General features: G+C 41.3%; 1 protein-coding gene across 1 annotated transcript in view; it reads right to left on the minus strand.

The window, feature by feature from the left end:
- The window catches only part of STRN4 (striatin 4), a 182,958-nt gene that overhangs the window by 120,144 nt on the left and 37,003 nt on the right, over positions 1-25,811 (minus strand). The window contains exon 7 of the mRNA XM_033953901.1: positions 25,559-25,700. Within this exon, the coding sequence (XP_033809792.1) occupies positions 25,559-25,700 (142 nt within the window). The remainder of the gene's footprint in view (positions 1-25,558; positions 25,701-25,811) is intronic.

Below are 25,811 nucleotides of genomic sequence, written 5' to 3' on the forward strand. Positions count from 1 at the left end.
AGTCTACTATTCCTCAACCTCAAATTATGTCCTCTGGAAAAGATTTTGTTCTATGTTAATTTCTTTCAAGTATTTGAACATCTGAATCATATCTCCCCTGTCCCTCCTTTCCTCTAGGGCAGTGGTCTCAAACTTGTGGCCTGAGGGCCACATGCGGCCCGCCAGATACTATTTTGAGGCCCTCGGTATGTTTATCATAATCACAAAAGTAAAATAAAACAGTTTCTTGATCATATGTCTCTTTAGCTATAAATTACAATATTATTATTAAGACTTAGCCAAAAGGAAAGATTTATAAACTATAAAGAGTTTTAACTCATGAAAAAATTGTCATGTCTTTAATAAGACATTAGCTATTTTTTCTGCGGCCCTCCATGTACCTACAAATCCAAAATGTGGCCCTGCAAAGGATTTGAGTTTGAGACCACTGCTCTCGGGTATACATATTCAGGGCTTCCAGTCTCTCCTCATACGTCTTTTGGCGCAAACTTCCTCATTTTCGTTGCCCTCCTCTGGACCGCTTCAAGTCTTCTTATGTCCTTCGCCAGATATGAGTCTCTAAAACGGAACACAATACTAAAAGTGGGGCCTCACCAACGACCTGTACAGGGGCATTAACACTTTCTTTCTTCTACTGGTTACGCCTCTCTTTAAACAGCCCAGCATCCTTCTGGCAGCAGCCACCGCCGTCTTGTCACACTGTTTTTTCGCATTTAGATCTTTGGACATTATCACCCCAAGGTCCTTCTCCTCATTTGTGCATATCAGCCTCTCACCTCCCAGCATATATGGTTCCTTCCGATTATTAATCCCCAAATGCATTTCTTTGCATTAAATTTTAGTTGCCAGATATTAGACCATTCCTCTAACTTTTATAGACCCTTTTCCATGTTTTCCACTCCCTCCTCGATGTCTACTCTGTTACAAATCTTGGTATCATCTGCAAAAAGGCAAACCTTTCCTTCTAACCCTTCAGCAATGTCACTCACAAACATATTGAACAGGATCGGCTCCAGCACTGAACCCTGAGGGACCCCAGTACTCACCTTTTCTTCCTCCGAGCGACTTCCACTAACCACCACCCACTGGCGTCTGTCCAACAACCAGTTTCTAATCTAGTTCACCACTTTGGGTCCTAACTTCAGCCCTTCACATTTGTTCAAGAACCTCCTATGAGGAACTGTGTCAGAGGCTTTGCTGAAATCTAAGTAAATCCAAGTTTCCAAGTTTATTCAAGATTTGATGAATCGCTTAATCAAATTTCAAAGCTAAAATTCATACAACTTTCGGGGAGACAAACATACCACATTTAGCCATAGACAAGACTTACTCATAATGAGGAAAGAGGGAAAGATATAAATATTTTAACAAAAATAAGACAAAAAGGGAATGGACAAAAGGGAGGGTAACAATAAATAGATAAAATCGCATGGCAGACCCTAGGGCAGTGATGGCTAACCTTTTTGAGCCCGAGTGCCCAAATTGCCGCACAAAACCAAAGAATTTCCTCAAAGTGCCAGCACATCAATTAAACTTTAATAACAAGATTTTAGTATCTAAAAACTCTTTATAAAGTTGCCTGAACTATGTAACATCATTTTTAAAGGTTGGAATCTTTGTATTGTCAGAGAATCAATTTGATTCACAATCCTTTGGTTTTCATTTCAATTTATTGGCAATTTATAATGTTTTAATGATTTCATTCAATTTAATGAATTTAGGAAGAATTTGATTCAGTTACACAATATATTTTAAATGTATTATTCACATAACATGTCAAATGTATCCTGAGTAAAAAAAAAGATAAACTTCTTAAAACTGTTAACTGTGTCAAGACTCGGTGTGCATTCCCAAAGAGTCTATACATGTTTTTTTGTAAAATTTACAATCAAATTAGAAAATAGTTAAATCATTACATTTCTAATAATATGATGTAAAGAAAACAAAAGAGCTTTCAATTAAACCAACCGTTTTTATTGGAAATTCCAGATTGGAATACAACAGGGCCATGTAAAGTCCCTTTTTTAAATAACATCTTTAAATAATATTTAAATAACTTAGAAAGTGTCTTAACTGCAAACTGAAAACACTGCTTCATGTAAACATATGCATTGGGCATGCTCTGAAAAAAATTAATGTGATTTTTGTTGTTGCATGCATGCTGATAACTTGTCAATCCTTGGCTCATAGTGCGTTAATTTCAGAGCAACACATGCAGCACTCATGTCATCCGTTAATCTGTTTCTAGTATCAGATTTTATATGATTCAAAGCCGAAAACAGCTGCTCACAAGCATAGGATGACCCAAACAAAGTAAGAAGAGCAATCCCAAGTGCTTTCATGGACTTAAAATTGTCTGGCAGATAATTCCACGCTTTTAGGATTTCATTTTCAGAACTGATAGCAGTGATTTCATTTGTCACCCTTTCACACTCAATACGTTCAAGAGCCACACGCAGGTCATTGAATTTACTTTTCCAGATAGAGCTTTCTTGAAATTCCAGTAGCTCCATTTCCAAATTTTGAATATCCAACCACTGTAAGCAGGAAAGATCAAGATCTTCAAATGTGGACTTTTCTGGGGAAGTTATAAATGAAAGGGTTGTCTCCATCTTACGAAACTGAAAAAATCTTTTACTAAAATTCTCCTTTGCTTCGGCTACAATGGTGGAATATGCTTTGTGGATTTCCTGGTGTTTTTTATGACTGTCCACAAATGTTGTAGAATTATCCAAATGTATTTTTAGGTTGGGAAAATATTTTAGCTGTCCACTCTCAAGGTCTTTTTCAAAAATATGCAATTTTCTCTCAAAAGCTTTGATGTCACTAAACATGCTTTCTGCTGTTTTTCCCATGCCTTGTAATTTTTTGTTTAGTACATTAAAGTGGTTAGTAAAATCTGTAAAGAACATGAGGTTGGTAAGCCAGGCCATGTTGGTGAGTTGAGGATAGTCTTCCCCCTTTTCGTTCATAAATAGCCTAACTTCTTCCAAGCAGGCCACAAATCTCTCTAACACTCGTCCTCTGCTCAGCCACCGGACATTATTGTACATCAGTAAATGTAATGTAATGTAATGTAATTTATTTCTTATATACCGCTACATCCGTTAGGTTCTAAGTGTTATATTGTGCCTGAACCTCATCAAAAAGGGCTTGAAATTGTCGAAAATTAAGAGCAGGCGCCATGATGAAGTTCACCATTTTTGTTACATCTTTGAGGACATCGTCAAGTTTTTTGCTGCTTTCTTTGGCGCAGAGAGCCTGTATTATGCAGTGAAATTGAATCAGTGGATGTTTTGCTTCCTTAGCAAAGAAATGAATGAATCCTGATGTTGTCCCCACCATGCTAGGTGCTCCATCGCTAGTAACTGAAACTACTTTTTCTGGACTTATGTCTAGTGATGAAAAAGCCTCCATCACAGCATTGTGGATATCTATCCCTTGTGTTCTTTCAGGCAAAGACAGCAGTTTTAACAGCTCTTCTCTCATGATGTCACCAGTAGCATAACGCAAAATGAGCGCTAGTCTTGCATGGTTAGTAATATCTGTACTTTCATCCAAGCACATGGAGTAGAAGGGTGCTTTTTGTAAGTCGCAAGTAAGCTGTTGACTAACATCAGCAGCTATTCGCAGAACCCTATCTTTTGCAGTATTTCTGCTTAGCGGCATCTCAGAGATGCGCTGCACAATTTTATCCTTGTTTTGGAAATCATGGAAGAGTGCCTTTTTGATAAAATCTCCATCAGAGAGGGGCTTACCATGTTTTGCCATGCACAGTGAAATTTGAAAGCTGGCAACTGTAAGATGATTAGTTTTTGAAAGATAGTTGCTAAAACTAAGAGACTGGGAGTGATATTTCTTTAATTTTCCTACAAGGAACTCTTTTCTTTGAGCTAAACCAAGTTCAGCAACACTGTTATGGTTGGTCTCAAAGTGACGTTTGACACTTGATGTGCGAGACACAACACTTTCATTACACATAATACACAATGCTTTCCCACTGCGTTCAATCACTCCATATGTACTCTGTCCAGGCCTCTTGGAATGGTCTTCCACTATCTGTTTTTGCTTTTTTTTGCTGTACTCATTTTCTTTGTTCAAGACTTCAAGTCTACAAAAAGATAAAATTTGTATAATAAAAAAAATCTAATGAAGTGCTGTATACAAATCCGTCCCCATAAAAAAATATGTGATTGGGGAATTTTACTAATTGTAGACATCCGTTTTGGTCAAAAAATATACTGTCCGGGTGAAAACCGGACTTGTGCAACCTGAGTGTATGGGAAAAGGACTTTTATTTTTCATTATTGGAGCCTTTGTTATTTTATTATGATGTTTACAAAAGCACTGTGAAGGGCCACATATACACTTTACTGTTTTTTGCTATATTGAGTTTTCAATAAGGTACAGCGCAGAGGATTAGTGTTTTGGTTGTTCACAGAGAGCCCATCCCTCCTCTCAGCTTACTGAACTTCTCTATGCAATCATCATAAGCAGCTTTTTTATTTCCTCGAATTTAGCATGTCCCCCATGGAAGATACAGAGGTTTTTACAGAGGAGCACATTATTAGACACATTAACTTCCCCCCATATCCTCACCTCTCTAGCATGGGAGCACTAGGAACTGTTCCTGATTACAGATGTCACATGTGGAGTCACACTACAGCCTCACTGAGTTCCTGTGACAGACTCAGTATGAAGCTTCTCTTCCTCCCCCCACTTCCCCCTCACACACTGCCTGGCTTATAGGATACTAAGGGGAAGACAGGCAGGCTAAACATCCACTCACAGGACTACAGCCAACACAGGAGGATGGGCCGCGGCCCACCGGGACAATGCCCGGTCCTCCCAATGGCCAGTCCGGCCCTGTTGCCAGGTGAGCTGCAAAGCAGACATCGGCACACTCGCCTCCCGCCGCGCCGCATATCTTAATTGCGGACTAGAGAGTTGCGTGGGAACAGAAATCCCACCCGTCCCCGCCAGTCTCACCCGTCCCCGTGAGGAATCCCACCCGTCCCCATGAGGAATCCCTCCGTCCCCACCCGTCCCCGCGAGGAATGTCCTCCATCCCCGCCCGTTCCCTTGAGGAATCCCCTCCGTCCCCGCCCGTCCCTATAAACTTCAGAAATAGTTATTTCATTTAATTATGCTACTGAATTAAAGGCTCTGGTAGAAACCCATTTACAAATAAGCAAAAAGACTTTATTAATTTGGAAATATTAATTGGGAAGAATACACACTTTGTAAACGGGTTTCTACCAGAGCCTCTTTTGTTTATAAATTTTTATCAACACAACTAATATACTACTTTATCCTGAAGCAAAAAAAAAAAAGAAAAAAGAAATAGAATTCTTTTCCTACCTTTGTTGCCTGGTTTCTGCTTTCCTCATGTTCTCATTCAGTTCCTTCCATCCACTGTCTCTCTTCCTTCTGCGTCTTCCATTTGCTCTGTTACTGTGCCTCTCCCTTTCTCCCCCCATTCCAAATTGGTCTGGCACCCATCTTCTTCCCTCCGCTCCCCCCATAGTCTGGCATCTCTGTCTTCTTCCCTGCCAGCGTCTTCTCCCCACTCTCTCTTCCCCATTTCCTTTCAGCGTCCTTCTCCCCCCCATCTTCCCCATGTCCTGTTAGCGTCCTTCTCCCCCCTCTGTCTTCCCCATGGCCTTTCAGCATCCTTCTCCACCCCCCCGTCTTCCCCATGGCCTTTCAGCGTCCTTCTCCACCCCATCCCCCATGTCCTTTCAGCGTCCTTCTCCCCCCCCCGTCTTCCCCATGTCCTGTCAGCGACCTTCTCCCCCTTCTGTCTTCCACAAATGCTTTCAGTGTCCTTCCCCCACCCCGTCTTCCCCATGGCCTTTCAGCGTCCTTCTTCACCCCTTTGTCTTCCCCATGTGCTTTCAGCGTCCTTCTCCCCCCCCCCGTCTTCCCCATGTCCTGTCAGCGTCCTTCTCCCCCTTCTGTCTTCCACAAATGCTTTCAGTGTCTTTCCCCTCCCCCACCCCGTCTTCCCCATGGCCTTTCAGCATCCTTCTTCACCCCTTTGTCTTCCCCAGTGCTTTCAGCGTCCTTCTCCCCCCTCCTTCTCTCCTGCCCCGGGTGCAGCACAACCGGCCAGGTCCCCTTACTTTTGTGGCGCTTCCGCGACCGACAGACCGACAACAGTCCCGGTCTGACAAACCTCCCTGCTGTAAGAAGGTAATTTAGATTCGCGGTTAAGGGCAGGGAGGTTTGTCGGACCAGGGCTATTGTCGGTCGGTCGGGTTAGCTCCACAAAAGTAAGGGGACCTGGCCGGCTGTGCTGCACATGGGGTGGGGCGGACCGCCCCCCTCCCTTGGTAGCCACTCGAGCCGCGAGGCTACTCTCCTTCTCCTTACCTGCCCTGCCTGCAGCACAGAGCCGAACGGAAGTCTTCCCAACGTCAGCGCAGATGTCGGAGGGAGGGAGGGCTTTGTTTACCGACGTCAGTGCTGACGTCGGGAAGACTTCCGTTCGGCTCTGTGCTGCAAGCAGAGCAGGTAGGGAGAAAAGCCGCGCGACTTAGTACATCCAGCCCCGCAGGAACCCCGCGACCCTCGGAGGCGTCCCCACGATCCGTGCAGCTCTTTATTGCGGACCTTCCCACGTGCCAGCTGCAAGGCCTTCGCATGCCACAGCTGGCACGCGTGCCATAGGTTCGCCATCGCTGCCCTAGGGAATGAATCAAGACATGAGAACTATCAATTGAAAGTACAGTATCTTTAAAAAGAAAGCATTTCAACTTACTCTTGAATCGGTCTAGCATGAGTTCTTCCCTTAGATGAATGGGAAGAGAGTTCCACAGTTGTGGAGCTGTTACAGAGATGTATTGTTAGCGCGTATTGATAACCTTAAGAGAAGGTACTGAAAGTAAATGCTGATCAGTAGACCTAAGGATTCTTGTAGGGGGCATAAGGAATTAAGAGCCTATCGATAAAAGCTGGGATTTTGTGAAGAAGGCATTTAAAGGTTAGTAGACAAATTTTATAGGATTTTGTGTAAGTAACTGGAAGCCAATGTGTTCTTTTGAGAAGTGGAGAAACATGATCAAATTTTTTTGCTTTCATGATAAGTTTTATTGCAATGTTTTGAATAATTTGAAGCCGCCTTATTTCTTTTTTGGCAATTCCCATGTAGCATATGTCCTTGACCCAGTTCTCTGGTCACCCAATCAAAAAATTCAATCAAGTTAATTTGGCACGATTACCTTTAGTAAAGCCATGTTGCTTTGGATCCTGTAACCCATTAGATTCTAGGAAGTTCACTATCTTTTCTTTCAGCAACACTTCCATTATTTTCCAAAAATCGAAGTGAGGCTTACCGGCCTGTAGTTTCCCGATTCATCTCTATGACCACTTTTGTGAATAGGGACCACATCCGCTCTTCTCCAATCACCAGGAACCACTCCCGTCTCCAGAGATTTGTTGAGCGAGTCTTTAAAAGGACCCGCCAGAACCTCTCTGAGCTTCTTCAGTATCCTGGCATGGATTTGGTCCGGTCCCATCACTTTGTCCACCTTTAATTTTTCAAGTTGTTCATAAACACTTTCCTCTATGAACGGTGCAGAATCTACTCCATTTTCTTGTGTAACTTTGCCAGACAATCTCGGTCCTTCTCCAGGATTTTCTTCCGTGAACACAGAACAGAAGGAGAAATTAGGTTCTTACCTGCTAATTTTCTTTCTGTTAGCTTGTAGACTGGTATAGTCCTTACGAATGGGTTATATGCCTCACTGCTACCAGCAGGTGGAGACTGAGCACAAACTTGTATATCAGGCTAGAATCTGCCTAGCAACTCAGTCTGCCGAACAGCCAAGCAGAACCTAGGAAAGACTTCAACTGAAAACAGTATAACACACTCATGAACAGGAGTGGAAAAACAACAAATACTGTTGGAACATGTGTAGAACTTAATCCTGGTATAGAAAACATCCCCACAGCTCACCAGCTAAGCCAGCTGAGTCATAGCCGCTGTTCTTACTTCTCCCCGGCCCTAGAAAAATTCTAGAACCCGCAGAAAAAACAAAAACCCACAATCACTGCACAAAGACAGACAGGGTGGGGGACTATACCAGTCTACAAGCTAACACAGAAAGAAAATTAGCAGGTAAGAATCTAATTTCTCCTTCTGTATCGCTTGGTAGACTGGTATAGTCCACATGAATGGGACGAACCAAAGCAGCACCCATTAAGGGTGGGATCCCCGAAGGGTCGACACCAGAACACGTTCACCGAATATTGCGTCCCAATGCGCTTGAACATCCACACGATAGTGCCTTACAAAGGATTGCAGAAAAGATCAAACTGCAGCTTTGCAAATATCGACTGGAAGCAACAGAGAAGATTCAGCCCAAGATGCTGCCTGACCCCTAGTGGAATGAGCCTTAAGAAATTCTGGAACAGGCTTCTTCAGAAGAAGATAAGCGGAAGCAATAGTCTCCTTGATCCAGCGTGCAATAGTAACCTTAGAAGCGCCATCCCCCTTACGAGGACCCGCTAGAAGGACAAAGAGATGATCTAATTTCCTAATCTCCTGGGTCCTCTGCACATAAGAGCGAAGGACCCGATTGATATCCAACTTGCGCAGCTGTCTTTGCTCGGAAGAGCCCTCCCGGCTACCCAACACTGGGAGGATCACTGCCTGATTGACATGAAAAGGAGAAACTATCTTTGGCAGAAAGGAAGGAACAGGCCTCAAGACAACCCGCTCCCTAGAAAACTCCAAAAAGGGAGACCTACAAGAGAAAGCCTGCAGCTCAAAAACATGTCTAGCTAAAGTAATAGCCACCAAGAAAGACCGCTTTAAGAGTAAGGTCCTTCAAAGAGAAGTAGCCCAACGGTTCAAAAGGAGAGCACACTAGAACTGACAGAACCAGATTCAGATCCCATGATGGAACATAGTGTCATACGGGAGGCTTGAACAACTTGGCTGCCCGCAAGAAGCAAATCACATCAGGAATGGCAGTCAAACGCTGACCTTTCAATAACTCCCAAAAAGCTGAGAAGGCCGTCAGATGAACCCAGAGAGAAGACCAAGCCAGTCCCCTATCCAGGCCATCCTGCAAGAACTCTAAGATGTTAGGCAGGGAAGCGTGAAAAGAGACCACTCCATGTGCATCACACCACTCTTGAAATAGACACCAACCCCTCACAGAAGCCCAAGAGGTGGAAAGTCTCCAGGACCCCAAGAGAGTTGATATACCCCTTCTTACATAGACAACCCATTTCAAGAGCTAAGCCGTAAGACAAAAGGGACCCGGATCGAACATTGGAATGGGAACCTGAGTTAGAAGGTCGTCCAAGAGAGGCAGAGAAGGATCCGCCACCAGATGCCTCACCAGATCCATGGACAACGGTCATCGAGGCCAATCCAGAGCCACCAGAACCACGAGGACCGGATGGCGAATTATGCAGAGAAGAACTCTGCCAATTAATGGCCACAGACAACAGCCCCTCCGTTGGCCATGCTTGAATCAGAGCATCCAGGCCTTTGGCCTGACCGTCTCTGCGATGACTGAAGAAGCGGGGTATTTTGGTGTTGACACTTGTGGCCATCAGGTCCATGAGGGGCTGACCCCAAGACTGCACTATCAACTGAAAAGCAACCGGGCTGAGACACCACTCTCCGGGATCTAGCCCATGATGACTGAGGAAGTCCGCTTGAACATTCTCCACTCCAGCTAGTTCTTGAAGGTGTGACTCCGCCCAGACCATGAGCAGGGTCACCTCCTATGCCACCAAAGTTTTCCTGGAGCCCCCCCTGAAGATTGACATAGGCCACCACCATGGCATTGTCCAACAGAACCCTGACTGACTTGCCCATCAGAAAGGACTGGAAGGCTGGCAACGTCAAGTCAGATGGTTCTGGTCTCCACTGATCAACCAAGAAGCCTCCTCCGTGGACCAGGTGCCCTGAGCTGACTGACCTACATACTGAGCTCCCCAACTAAGACTGGCATCCATGAACAGCACCGTCCACTGCAGCTGATCCACACTTGCCCCTTGTACCACTAACAAAGACTGCCCCGAGCTAAGCCCGGAAGCGGAACAGGGTGATCCAGACTGTGCCTCTGAGGCAACCACCTCCGAAGAAGAGCATATTGAACAGGACGCATGTGGGTCCACGATCACCTCACTACATTGAAGGAAGCCGCCATCCACCCCAAGACTTGGAGGAAATCCTGCGCCCGAGGACACCAGGACGTTGTAAGCAGGTAAATCTGAGATTGCAATTTACTTACCCGGGCCTCTGGAAGGAAGACCTTCCCCAAGGAGGTGTCGAACAGCATGCCTAGATATTCCAGGCGCTGAGAGGGAGACAGCCGACTCTTGGCAAGGTTGACTACCCATCCCAGTGACTGCAAAAACTCCACCACCCGAGCCAAGACCAGGGTGCTCTCCTGTAACGACTTTGCTCAAATCAACGAATTGTCAGGTAAGGATGAACTAGAATGCTCTCTTTGCACAACGCCGCCACAACAACCACCATAACCTTGGTGAACGTCCGCGGAGCTGTGGCTAGAACAAAGGGAAGTGCACAGAACTGATAACGTTGCCCCAACATCGCAAAGCACAGGAAGCGATGATAGGAGGACTGAATAGGAATGTGCAAGTAGGCCTCGGTCAGATCTAAAGAGGTCAGAAACTCCCCCGGCTGAACCACCAGAATCACAGACCTCAGAGTTTCCATGCAGAAGGAAGGCACGTGAAGAGCCCTTTTGACCCCCCTCAAATAGGCCACAAGGTTCTTTCTTTCTTTGGCACCACAAAGTAAATCGAGTGCCAACCTGTGCCCCACTGGAACTGGAGATCTGACATCTTTGAAAAAAAATCCAACAATTTTTGAAGGGTCTTGCGAAAGGCCTGCTGCTTTCACGCCACCTGTGAGAAGCGAGAAAACGATCTGGCAAGGAACGGGCAAACTCCAGAACATAACCATCCCGAATCACCTCCAGAACCCACTGATCGGACGAGATGTCTGTCCACTTTGGATAAAATTCCCGCAGCCGGGCACCCACCGGAACCAAGATGGGCACTGGCTGGCAAGGTGTCATTGGGCAGGATGGGCGGCAGGGCCAGTGGGCTCCATGAAAGGACTGCATGCGCTGGAAGAACCTGCCTCTAGAGAGCCCAGGGGACTGAAAAGAGGCAGCCCCTTGACCAGGGGAATGAAAAGAGGAAACCATGCCCACAAGCAGCGCCACCTCGAGCCAGTGGCCTAGGCCTATCCTCAGGCAAATGAGGCACTTTAGAATCAGTGAGAGTCTGAACTAACCTGTCCAGGTCCTCACCAAACAAGAAAGATCCCTTTAAAAGGAAACTTTGTCAACTTAGCTTTGGACACCGAGTCCGCTGACCAAGTGCAAAGCCACAAGGTACGGTGAGCTGCTACTGCAAATGCCAATGACTTGGCAAAAGCTCGCAAGAGATCATACATGGCATCTGAAAGATAAGAAGCACCCAATTCAATCTTTGCCACCTCGCACTTGAGCAATTCCGAATCCTCAGTTTTACAATCAAGGACATGATCGGTCAAGCGAAAACATGCCAGAGCCACCAGCCCGTCACACATCGCTGCTTGGACCGCCAGAGCTGTCACATCAAAACTCTATTTAAGGAGGGACTCCAACTTACGCACCTCCGGGTCCTTCAAGGCTGCACCACCCTCAACAGGCATGGTATGCCTTTTAGAGATGGCCGAGATCATCGCGTCCACTAAAGGCAACGTCAGAGTGTCCCTATCCCCTTCAGGAAGGGGATACAGGCGGGCCATGGAGCACGCAAAACGAAAGGGAGCTTCCGGCACCTGCCATTGTGCAAGCATAATATCCCGAATATCCTGATGCATAGGAAAAAAGCGGGAAGCAGAGCGGATCCCCGTAAGCAAGGGGTCCACCGTACGTGGGAGCTCGAACACGGTGTCCTCAAAGTGCAAAACCGAGGAGACCTGAAGAATTAACTCATGAAGCTCTTCCTGTTGAAAAATGCACACCACAGACACATCTTCACCAGCGAGGGGGTGCTTGAACCCTTTGCTGGCGGAATCCGACCCCCCAAAAGGATCCTGGAAATTTCCCCAAGGGTCCAGGTCCTCATCAATAACATCTTGCTCCTCTGTGCAAAAATCCTCTTCCCAAGAAACCCTCGGGCGTTTGGATGAGAGAGGAGTAGCGGGGGGCAAAACCGCCACTGTGTGGGGCCGCATTGGGGAAGACGCCGAGGGCAAACTCCCGCCTTCCTGAGACCCCTGGAGTGGACACGGAACTTCAAACCGCCAGCACATAAACTTTAAAAAGTGCTAACATAACTTCAAATGGAAAACCCCTGGTGGCCCCAAGGGACTCTTTGCCCCAGCAGGGAACCCTGTCATACCTTGCCCCTGAATTTCCAGAACAGGGGAAAGGTCACCTGAGGTAACAGAAATGAAGGAGGAGGTTTCCGCTAAAATTGTACCTGAAACCGCCAAAAATCGGAGCTCCTGTGGCCTGTCGTGTCTGAAAAGCCTGGGACTTTCCTGATGCTGAGGCCGAGGAACCAACCGACACGAAAAGGGAATCCCCAGCTGCTCCAGCAGTAAGGGAATCCTTTGCGAGGTACATGCGGCGGGGTGCTGCTGACGAGGTTCCCATCGCTCCAGCCTGCACAATACTTGCAAAGGCTGGCCGCGAGTACCTCGCATCTGGAGCATAATGAGCATTTTTTTCCCTTTAAAAGTGCTCATTGTGCTGAAAACCACCCTAGCTGAAAGAAAAGTGCCATTCAGATGAGAAAATACAGTAAAAAGGCAGTTTTAAAGGGAAATGAGCCCTTTCGACCAGCATACCTCAGAATTTTGGGTTTGTTTTTTTTTACAGAACAGACTCCATAGCTCTCAAAGCTGGAGGGCTGACCAACTAGGGGGCCAGGCTGAGGCACCTCTACAAAAATATGGGAAGGTGGAGGAAGGTGGGGGGGAGGGACCCAGCATGAGACCCGCTGAGTTTAACACCCCCTAGGTCAGACGGACCCCCAAACAGGACCCGTCCAAGCTCTATCCAGCACAAAAGGGGAACCCAGGAGTCCAAAACAAAATTCCAACAGTACTATGAGGGGAGCTGAATTAGTCTTCCTACCTGCTATGGAGACTGAGACAGACTGAGTTGCTAGACACATTCTAGCCTGATACACAAGTTTGTGCTCAGTCTCCACCTGTTGGTAGCAGTGAAGCATACAACCCATTTGAAAGGACTATACCAGTCTACCAAGCGATACAGAAGTATTTATTTAGCACGTCTTTGCTTTTTCCTCATCACTCTCCACATATCGGTTCCTAGCATCTTTTAGTTTTGCAATTCCATTTTTCATCTTCCTCCTTTCACTAATATATCTGAAAAAAAATTTTGTCTCCCTTTTTTACATTTTTAGCCATTTGCGCTTTCGCCAGACGAGCTCTTTCAGTTTCAACGGTAGTCTTTTCTGTACTCCTCTTCTTGGGTTTTTTTTATATTTCAGGAACGCCAACACTTTTGCCTTTATTTTCTCTGCCACTAGTTTGGAGAACCATATCGGTTTCCTTTTTCTCTTGTTTTTATTTAGTTTCTTCACATATTCAGTTTCACCTGGTAGTCCTTTCTGTACTCTTCTTCTTGTTAAAGGTTTTGCTAACAGCCCCTTGAAGCATTTATAAAATTTATTTGTAAAGCCGTCCAATCCTGGGGCTTTGCCTAATGACGAGCTAATTGTCTGAAGAGTTTACTCTTCTATTGGCCTAGCTAGCCACTCTGCTTCTCAGATGTCAGCCAAGGGAGCTGGGCTTGATCTAAATAGGCTTCTATGTCTCCATCTGCTATTTGGTCACCTGGTGCATATAAGTTTTTATAATATTGGGTAAAGACTTCCCCTATCTGTAGTGATGCGTGTGATTTATATCCATTTTATCTCTGATCAGGGTGATATGGTTTCTTAATTGTTTTTGTCTAAGCTTTTGCACCAATAAATCACCCTGTTCGATTCCCTATCTCAAAATGTTCCTGTTCTGATGTAAGGCCTGTAGCTGATTATTGTGATCAACTCTAGTTCCTGCAGTTCACCCCAAATTTTCTCTAAGGACTCCACTTTTGCATTTATTCTGTTTATGTTGCATCTTTAAGCTAGTTACTCTGTCTTAGGGAATCCAATCTTTGCTTATGTTCCTTTTTTCTAAAAAGCCCGCAGGAAATCACTTGGCCTCTCATCACAATTTTTAGCCCCTCCCAGAATATAGCAGGGGATATCTCTTCTGATAAATTGTGTGTAATATAATCCTTAAGGTCCCCCTTTAGTTGCCTGACATTAGCGGGGTCCTGCAGGATGCTATCACTGAATCTCAAGTACCTCTGTCCATGCTGTTCCCTTTCCCTCCACATAGAGAACCATACTGGAAAATGATTAGACCAAACTCATGGCTCAATGATAGCAACCTGCACTCTAAGTAAAAGATCTTTAGTCAGCCCCTAATAATCAATCCTAGAGTACAAATTATGCACTCTCTCAGTGGGGTGATGATGGTGCCAAGGGTGAATCAGCCTCCAAATGTTAAATAGACTTTCTAGTTTTTTCCTGTCTGGCTGACCATATTGTGTCCCTCTTGCTGAATTATTCAAAGCGGGATCCATCATTAAATTGAAATCCCCATCCAAAACCAAATGGCCTTCCACTTTATCACTGAGCACAATTTCCAGCTCAGAAAGGAACTTTCCTTGTTCGGTATTTGGAGCACAGATGTTAACAAATATGTTTAATTCCTATTCTATCTCTACTTTCAATATCTCCCTAGTTTATCTTTAGCAATCTCCTGCATTTTCGGATATAAATGCTATGCTAAAAATATTCTCACCCCATTTTTCTTAGTGTGTGTTGCTTTAATTATCAAATATATATTGGGAAAATTTTCTGTGTCAAAGTGTATGTTCATGTATTCTTTTCAAATGAATTTCTTATATGAAGCCCACTCCTACCTATAGTCGCCAAAATCCTCTGTTACATTTAAGCCGATATACAACAACAAAAAAAATGCACAGGAGTGTAAGCTATAAAAATCCAATATATATTTTTGATAAACCACATAAAACTTTCAATATGGGAATTAAATCTTAAATAATAATAATATAGTAACATAGTAAATGAAAGCAGATAAAGACCTATACGCTTTTTGGCTACCCCTCCTAAAGACATCCACTCAGCAAAACTCATGTCTGGGTAGAGGGGAGCAAATGAGGAAAGAAATAAGGGAAGAAACCTCAGATTGCACTGTTGATTAAGCACATGTGCACTGAAAGGAGTTTTTCTTGCTGAGTCACTGGGACATGTTATAATATCAATGAAATTGAAGCGACACATATCATCACTTTGCAGATAAGTGCTTTAGTACCAACCAGTAGTTTCAGTAATAAAATGTAATGCGAAACTAGAATCAATATAGAGGCTTTGGAGTGTGGTGATGGTCCCTAATTGACTCTTTTGCGGTTCTGTTGCAGGAGATCTGGGCTCTGAACACTTCATATATACACCTACTTAAGTTATATATTATATTATTAAAGATTTATTTCCCTAATTGCACGTTTTGTGTAGTAAGCCGATATACATACACACTCCCCGTTTCCCCAAACATCTATCCAAATCACTTTACACTAATGTAGGCTAGATAGAAATATTGTTTATATTTGAACTCGTTTTCGTAAATCCATTCTTTATTGTTCTGTGAATTGTATTTGAAAATTATAAATAAAAAAAAATCACTTTACACTTAACCATGCTTGACCCCTATTGATTCCATAGATCCAATCTCCCTCCCCTCCCTTCCCAACAGCCCCTCTATTTACCCCAACATTCCCCCTTATTCCCACCCTCCTCCCTTACCCTTCGGGTCACCCATACCTCCACGGGCCTCCTGAGGAAGTCCCTCCCCAGCCCCCCTCCTCCCGCCATGTCACTTTCCCTTGGAATAAAAAATTACAGATAATAACAAAGTAATTCTCTCATTTGAAATGGATTATCCTCTAATAATGTTGCTCTCTGGTTTAAATAAAAACCTGTTGCTCTTCCAGAGCAGGAAGCTGTGGTATGCTTAATAGGTCCATTCAAGAAATTTCCACTCACTGTTTTCACACTGTCATGATGTCCTCCTTCTGTTACCTCCTCTATGTGATCCAGATAGTTAAAGTTGTAAATCTGGTGCCTGAGGAGCGGCATCTGATTATTGCTGTAATGGGGGCGTGGCTTGGACACGCAAGCAAATGGTCGGGTAATAGCTGTGCTCCGTACCAGACAAGCTAATATTTCAAAATTAAAAGCTCCAAAATTGATTTTTTCACTGAAAAAAAACGGAGGATAAGAAGAAATGGCATCGGGCAAACAAAATAAAAACGATACAGGAGCCGGAGGATCAGGAACAAGCAGTAATAAAAGATCAAAGCCTGAACCAGGGACACCTTCAAAGGTTCCGCTGCCTTCAGAAGGAGAAACAGACATGATGATGGAAATAAGACAGATCAAAGATATCGTTTTAGAAATCAAAAAACAACTTCAAAAGGCAATTGACGACGTAGCCATGCTTACAAAAAGAGTGGACCTAATAGATAACAAAATAACTCACTTAGAAGAAAAATCGGAAGAGGTACATACTGAAGTCATGCAAAATAAAAAAGCTTGGAAAGAAATGGAAATAATAAAGAGAGACTTGGAAGATTGTTGAAGAAAAATCGGAAGAGGTACATACTGAAGTCATGCAAAATAAAAAAGCTTGGAAAGAAATGGAAATAATAAAGAGAGACTTGGAAGATTGTTTGAATAGGGAAAAAAGAAATAATTTAAGAATTATAGGGATGCCTGAAGGAGTGGAAAAAAATGATCCCATCACTTTCCTGGAACAATTCCTTCCAAAAATCCTGCCTCTTAAATCCAAAGTGCCTCTCGAAATTGAAAGAGCACACAGAATACCAGGACAGAAAACAACATTACAAAAAGGTCCAAGAACTTTAATATTTAAATTATTAAGATACCAATATGTTGCTGAAATATGTCAACTGGCTAAAGAAAATAAAAATTTACGATGTCAAGATGCACGTATACACATTGTACCGGATTTTGCCAGAGAAACTGCCTTAAAAAGAAAACAACTACTGGATTTAAGACCTCAACTAAAAGTACTAGGGGCAAGATATGGACTTCTATATCCAGCGATTATGAAAGTAACTTTGGGAAATAAAACACAAAACTTCACAGATTACAAGAAATTAGCAGAATATATAGAACAATGTGAACAACCAATGACTTCTTAAATAAAACGCTGAGTAAGTTTATCAAGACTGATATTTTTATCAAAAGAATATGTTTATATTTCATATTATTTTAAATCGTTACCAAAAATATACTCTGAAAAAAAAAACCAAAAAAAAACCCAGTTTGAATTAACTGATTCGAATATATAGAATCTTCCAACTTACTTTTAAAAATGAGAAAGATCGCTGTTACGAGCATGGAACTTAACTCGGTGAGAACGTGGATGAATGACTGACATGAAGGGAGGGCGGAATGTTGGCTTCATACTGAATGTCACTGCACGACTCAGGGAATTGAAAAGATTGAGTCGGATTTCGAATAGACTGAGAGGATTGCGAAGTGAAAGTCTCCCTGCCATATAATCCCTCAAAGACATAGAAATATCCGAAGTATGATGGTTGCTATGACACTACCGAAAAAAAAATAAAATAAATAAAAACGCGAAGGAGCATGCATTTACAGGAAATCTCTATTCAACCAATGAACTACACCGGAAATGAAAAGGATAGGTTGTTTTCACGTCATCACGTCTACGGAGGAAGAAGAGGAAACTTGAAGAGAAAAAAAAGACATTCATACCAGCGGAACTATACGGAATGAAAATATATTTAATATTAGATATATTATATAGAATGAAATAAACTGTTTTACAAAGAAAATAATAATAATTTCATAGTAAGGATATGTTTTATGATTCAAATATATGCTGAATCCATTCTCTATAAGATATAATTCTTTACCGGATATAGAGAAAAAGGTTTATGGATAGGAATCATTAAAGTTTTCAATTGACCTATTAAAATAGGAATAAGAATGAGTAAGAGAATGGGTTATGATAGATTTTAATTTTTTTTTTATTACAATTTTTACCTTTTAATTTTAGATGAATGGATCTCATAGAATAGAAAATATAATGAATGAGATGAATGATTGAAGTTATAAAGGATAAAATGTTTGCTTAAGGTATTCTAATAATCTTATCCTTTTTATAAATTCAAAATATCTTATATATATTTAATTTAACTGAACATAACAAAATTTGGATAAATAAATAAAAGTAACCATATAAATAAGAAAACAAACATATATAAATTGTTGAATTTTAATAGTAATATTTATATTACTACTATGGAGCTTGTGATATTAAAGTATTTTTTAGCTTGTAAGGAGTGATGTTAAACCTGATCTAATTTTGCGTTTCCAAGTATTCGTATATGTATGGGGTGGGGAGGGAGGAAATAGGGGGGTATTAAATTTCAAGGGTCTGTGTACAATAGGTAATTCTTTATTTTATCTTATATGTGGGAAAAAAAAGTTTATAAAAAATATTGAAGATTGGGATGTTACATTACAAATTATATTAATGCATAATGGATCTTAAGATAATATTTTTAAACGTTAATGGTCTCAATCACCCGATTAAAAGAAAAAAAGCATTATTATTTTTGAAAAGACAGAACGCTGATATATGCTGCATACAAGAGACCCATCTTTCAAATAATGAATCTATAAAGCTAAAAGGTGATTGGGTCAAACAATGTTATTTTTCTTCAGCAATAGGAAAAAAAGCTGGTGTTTCTATATTAATAAATAAAAAATGTTCTGCTTCATTTAAATTTAAGGCAGCTGATCCTCTTGGAAGGTGGGTATATGTAGAAATGGACATGGGAAATACCACCATGACGCTCTTTAATATATATGCCCCTAATTCGAATCAGAATGAATTTTTTAAAACTCTGCAACAATTGATTCTTCCACTTGCTACTTCAAATCTAATAGTAGCAGGGGATTTCAATGCTGTTATGTAACATAGTAACATAGTAACATAGTAGATGACGGCAGATAAAGACCCGAATGGTCCATCCAGTCTGCCCAACCTGATTCAATTTAAATTTTTTTTTTTTTTTTTTTTTTTTTTCTTCTTAGCTATTTCTGGGCGAGAATCCAAAGCTTTACCCGGTACTGTGCTTGGGTTCCAACTGCCGAAATCTCTGTTAAGACTTACTCCAGCCCATCTACACCCTCCCAGCCATTATGGATCCACTAATGGATAAAAGTCCAAGAAGATTTATAAAATCATTAGGCCTTGATAATTTAGTACAATCTTGTGATTTAAAAGATATTTGGCGTATTCTTCATTTTGATGGTCGGGAATTTTCGTTTTGCTCACAGGTTCATAATTCTTTTTCTAGAATAGATTACCGTACATTTTTGTTTCTAATCAATTAGTACATCAAGTCACACAGGCTGTCATTGATCCAATTATACTATCTGATCATGCTGGAGTGTGGATTGAAATTAAAATAATAGATCAGAATGGAAATAGACCTATATGGAGATTAAATAATACATTGCTTACAGATACTGATTTTTGTGAAAATCTTTTGGAAAAAATAAAAGATTATTTTCAAATTAATGATACAGAAGAAATTTCAATAGAGACTTTGTGGGATGCTTTTAAAGCATATATTAGAGGACAAATTATTTCTTATTCAGCTTTGCAAATAAAAAAAGAAAAAAAACAATTTACAGAATTGGAAAAAGTGGTGAAGTCTCTAGAATCAAAATTAATTGAAAAATGGGATTATTTGACACAACAAGAACTTTTAAAAGCTAAAGGTAAATATAATGAAATTTCTTCAAAAATTATTAGAAAAGATTTATTTGTACAGCAAGCTTTGTATTATGGAAATTCGAATAAGGCAGGAAGAATGCTAGCAAATTATCTTAAAGCGAAAAAAAGAAAAACAAAAATAATTGCTATTCAAAATGAGAATGGTGAAATTTTATCTCAAATTGATCCCATTATAAAACAATTTTTAAAATTTTATAAAGATTTGTATTCTTCTGAGCCTTATTCGAAAAAGGAAAAGGATGGTTTAGATTTTTTAAAGTTAATAGAAGGACCAAAAATTCCTGAACATATAAAATGAAGTTTAGAAGAACCAATATCCTTAAAAGAATTAGATACAGCTTTGAAATCCCTTAGGGTTGGATCCGCTCCAGGTGGAGATGGTTATACAGTGGAGTTTTATAAATCATTTCAAAACATTATAATGCCCTATTTATTAAAACTATGACACAACTAAATAAAGGTTGTATTACAGGTACTATGGCTGAATCAATAACTATAGTTTTACCTAAGCCAAATAAAGATCCCACTTTGGTTTCAAATTATAGACCAATTTCTTTAATAAATGTGGATGGAAAAATTTTAACTAAGGCATTAGCATTAAGACTGGCTAAAGCTCTCCCTTTCATTATAGATATGCATCAGACAGGTTTCGTTGCTAAAAGACATTCATCTCATAATACTAGACTGGCACATCACATGTTATATTTGACAAAATCCATTAATGACCCAGCATTCTCTATTTCATTAGATGCTGAAAAAGCTTTTGATAGAGTGGAATGGATCTTCATGTTTCAGGCAATGGAATGGTTTGGTATAGGATCCGGATTTATACAAATAATAAAAGCATTGTATAGCTCCCCTGCTGCTAGATTATATATCAATAATAATTTTTCAGAAAAATTTATACTACAGAGGGGGGTTAGACAAGGATGCCCACTATCTCCTTTGCTTTTTGATATCGTTTTAGAACCCTTGTTATTAGCTATAGAACAGGTAAGGGAGATACAGGGTATTCCGCATTCAGATAGAGAATATAAATTATCAGCATATGCGGATGATATTTTACTTTATTTGAGAAATCCGGAAACAACCATTCCAAATTTGCTTGAATTGATTGAAAAATTTGGAAAATTTTCAGGTTATAAAATAAACTGGAATAAATCAGAAGTGCTTCCACTCAATGTATATTGTACAAAAAGTTTATTTGACTCATTTTCTTTTATTTGGAAAGAAGAAGGATTAAAATACTTAGGAATTTGGATTACAAAAACTGTGGATGAGACTATGAAAATTAATGAAAAAAATCTATTACAAAAAGTGTCAGAAATGTGTGAACAATGGAATCCTTTATGCATATCTTGGTGGGGGAGAGTGCAAACTGTAAAAATGATGATATTACCAGTAGTTTGTTACCAAATGGGTATGATACCAATTTTTTTTCAGGGGTCTTTTTACAAAAAATTGGATAAGATGTTAACAAAATTTATTTGGCTTGGAAAAAACCCCAGAATTGCTCTAGTATCTTTACAAAGACCAATTGCGGAGGGAGGGGTAAATTTTCCAAATTTTTATAGGTACCATCAAGCCTATATTATGCGTCAGGGTATGTATTGGATCCTCCCAGAGCCCATTGAACATATACCAGATTGGTTCTGGTTAGAATGGAGATTAATGTTTCCTTTACGTCTGAGTCATGTTATCAGTATTCAAATGCCAAGGTTATATAAGGATCACAAAATATTTGTTGATACTTGGAAAACTATAAGATATATAAGTAACCTAACTCCTATTCCAATAACTAAATCAACGACTCAAACAATATGGCTCAATCCAAAGATCAAAGTTGGCGGTTTTAAAATTATCTGGAAACACTGGATGATTGCTGGAATTCGTATTTTAGAGGATGTAATGAATAAAGGTAAACTGCTTGAGTTTTCACAATTGCAAAATAAATTCGGTTTGAATAAATCACAATATTTCAGATGGATGCAATTGAAGCAGGCCATTCAGATAGGGTTCTCTGAATGGAAAAACCTTAATAACTATCATAGTATGGAATTCTTATGTTTTCAGATAGACTCCATGGGTCACCAGGCCGCAATGTGGTATAAATTAATATCTGGATTTGTACATAAAAAGAAAAAAAATGGTCTTAGAGATATTTGGAGCATTGAGATTAAGCATCAGATTAATGCATCTCAATGGCCACGACTTTGGTCTTGGAGGTTAAGATGTACATTGTCAGCCTCTATGAGACAAACTTGGTTTTTTATTTTACATAGAGCTTTATGGACCCCCACACGTTTACATAGAATAGATAGCTCTAAGTCTAATAGATGCTGGCATTGTCATCTTGAACCACGGACATTAGATCATCTTTTATTCTATTGTCCATTCATATTAATATTTTGGAAATCAATTTGGCCTCAAATTAATAGGATGTTAGAAAATCCGGTAGCCTTGACATATGATACGATTATGTTTGGTATTGCAATGAGAGCTCGAAAGTCAAATTTCATCAAATAACAATAAACTTTTATTTATATTGACTGGAATAGCAGTACAGCAAATTACACATAATTGGAAAAATTATGACAGATTGAACTATAATTTTTGGTGGAACTCAGTTTGCCATATATATAAAATGGAGCGTACATTTGCAACACAAAAAGGATATATGGATAAGTTCAAGAAGATTTGGGGACCATTAACAGATTTTTGCAATGACTGATTTTAATTTTTTCCCATAATAAGATAATGGTTAAAGAAGGGAGGGAGGGAAGGGGTAAGGAATTTATTCTCTTTATTATACATTATAAAAAATATATCATAATGAGTGATAGTCTTATGAGAAATTAACGTGATAAAGGGAGGGAAAAGGGTTCATAATTAAATAATAATTGATAAAATCATTACAATATATATGTTATATAAATTCATAAGAAAAATAATATAAAATATGGTTTATATAAAGTACATTATAGAGATATCAAGTGTATTGTTAAGATAATTGTATGGAAAATTTATAACACTTGTTGATATATGAAAAAATCAATAAAAAACTTAAAACATCAAAAAAACATGATTATTGCTGTAATCACAGGCCAATTTGGTTCTCTCTTTTCCAATGAGGTATGGGCTGAATCAGCCTCCTCTGACTCTCTGCCTGCTGCTGGGGTCCTTTTAGTTCTTTCCATAGATTTACCTCCTGTAATAGCTGTTGCGCCTCTCGGGGTGTAGCAACCTTGTCACTTTGATTTTGCACTGAGAAGGATAGTCCAAAAGGGTAGAGCCATCTATATCATATTGTATTTGCAGTAAGACATCTAGTAATATCTCTAAATTTTCTCTTCTTGCGTAATGTTATTACTGACATGACCGTGAAAGCTCTACTTTAGAGCTTTCCCAGAGAACGTGGCCCATCTTTTCTTGCCATTGCGAGAATCTGCTCCTTCACTGGTATCAAGTCAATCTCTTAGGCATCCCACTATAGCTAGGCCAGCCACTCTGTGTACTCGTTCAAATTCTATGTAGGGCACTGCCTTGCCTGACTCATCAGCCTTCAAAAGCTTTTCACAGATTGTGTGCATAATCTCAACTGTATTGCTTTCCGTTGGAGTCTCTGGCACCCCCCTCTCCTGAAGATTATTATGATGGGCTTGGTTTTCCCCAGCCTCGATTTTCAGTAGCAACTCGTCATGCTTAGCCTCCAGCTTCTCACATCTAGATTGTAGCTGCATTACATTGCCTTTGTGATCAATAACCCGCTCCTCAAACTCCCCCAGGCATTGCCCCATCTCCTCCACCATTTTCCTCAGGCCATTTATATCTTTATGTAACTCACACAGCACTGATACCATTGTAGGCTTCAGGTCTAATATCCACCCCTGCATTTTAACTCTCAAGGATAATCTTGTGTTTTGCTCACCCCTTTGAGTGATGCCATTTCCAAAGGCTGCTCCGGCTCACTCTTGCTGCTTTCCAGGGTGCTAGAGGCCGCTCTCGCTAGGGTCGTCGAATGGTATGAGAAGGACTACAGATCAGATTTATATTTTTTGCTTATAGAGAATGAACAATACAAAAAAACAAAATGGGGAAGACTGCAAATAAGCAGAAACAAAAAAGTCTCCCCCTGGCCCATTTTCATTCTGGATTTTCTACTCTTCAGCTTGCATCAGATTACTCAGCTAGTTCCTGAGAAAGAGAAGTGTTCCCCCTCGAAATGGAGCCCCGTTGGACAGGTTCATTCTTAGCTGTTTTTTTCTGCCCTCCAGATTCCATCGGAGAAGCTAAATATCCTTGTCTTTTTTGATTGGTTTGCATTTGAGCCAGCCTGGGTGATTTTGGATGCTCCTTGTTCTCGGAAGGGGGATAGAGATAGCCAAACCAATTCACTGCCTAATGATTTTTCCACTTATTATTTCACTTTATTTTTCACTTTTAGCACGTTTGTGCACTAGTAAATTTAGCTGGGAAACCCAGGGATGTTTCACAAGTAATACCCGTCCTGGGTTTTGATTGTGGCAGCTAGTGCTTTAGGGACTCGTTCCCATAGGGAGCTGTGAGACGGAGGGTTTCCCACTCACACTAATAATTATTAGTTTGAAGTTGGTTTTTGGTTCGGTTGCCTCTATCCTTCTTCCCATTTTTGGGCCAGGGGATGGTAACATGTTCCCTCTGACGCAATCGCGTCAGAGGGAACGTGCTCCATGTGGAGAGCAGCCTGCGAGGTTCACTACAGCCGGCCGCAAACCTCAGCAGGCCGCTTCAAACAGGAGCAGCAGCAATTGATGCGGGAAGGGGGAACTCGTGGACGTGTTTCCTACCGGACACTGCCGCCGCCAGCGCTGCTCCGCACCCCCTTCATCTTGCCCTCTGGTGCGCCAAGCCAGCGCATGCGCGTAAGCCGCTGGCCATGGATGGACACAGCACTTGTCAGCTACCCACATCCTCTGATTTGATTTGAGACATCTGACTCGGGCCGCCGCGGTCGACATCCGCCTCGGTGGGGGGGGGGGGAAGGAAGAGAGAGAGTGGAGAGGCGGCGACGGCAAAGTTAGTGTAAGAGAGACGCTGCGTCTTTCAAGAGGGAGCAGGACAGAGTGTAAGCTGCGCATGCGCACTTCCTATGTGTCGCTACAGCTCACGGAAAACCGGCGCACACATAGGAAGTGCGCATGCGCGGCCTAGCGTTTTATTATATTAGATGAATGGGGTGGAACAGTTAAATAGGGAATAGTTTTTTTTTTAACTTGTCAAAACAACAACAAAAAACCCAAAGAGGACTCCCCACGAAATTAATGAAAATAAATTGTAGAATTTTTTTTTTAATGCTGCATATAACTGTGGAACACCTGTTGCCAGAGGATATGGTCAAGGGAAGCAACACAGTGGAATTTAAGAGAGGGCTGGAGAAGTTCCTGATGGAAAAATCCATAAAAATATTTTTCTAGCCAGGTAGACTTGGGAGATGCATTGTTCATCTCTGGATTGAACTATGGGAAACAGATCTGCAAGGTACTTACGTTGTACACTGGCCCCTGCTGAAGTCAGGACACTAGACTCAATGGACTTGGGTCTGACTCAGCAAGGCTTTTCTAATGTTCTTACCATGTTCATTGCTGTCTCCAGGTTGCCGGACATCAACAGACTCGTCCCCATCCTCTGCAGTGCCCAGGAAGTCAAACTCATTTAAAGCATCCTCTGAATCATCTTCATCGTCTACCTCCACCATCAGTGGCTTAGCAGAGAGCTGCAGTACACAAGATCCCCACTTTCAATTTAGTATACCACAAAAAAATCCAACAACTTTCCAAGAAACTTTAGATGCAGAGTGTGGGAGAGCCAAAGGATGGATAAATGA

This window comes from Geotrypetes seraphini, chromosome 8 (assembly GCF_902459505.1).
Source record: "Geotrypetes seraphini chromosome 8, aGeoSer1.1, whole genome shotgun sequence".
NCBI lineage: Eukaryota > Metazoa > Chordata > Amphibia > Gymnophiona > Dermophiidae > Geotrypetes > Geotrypetes seraphini.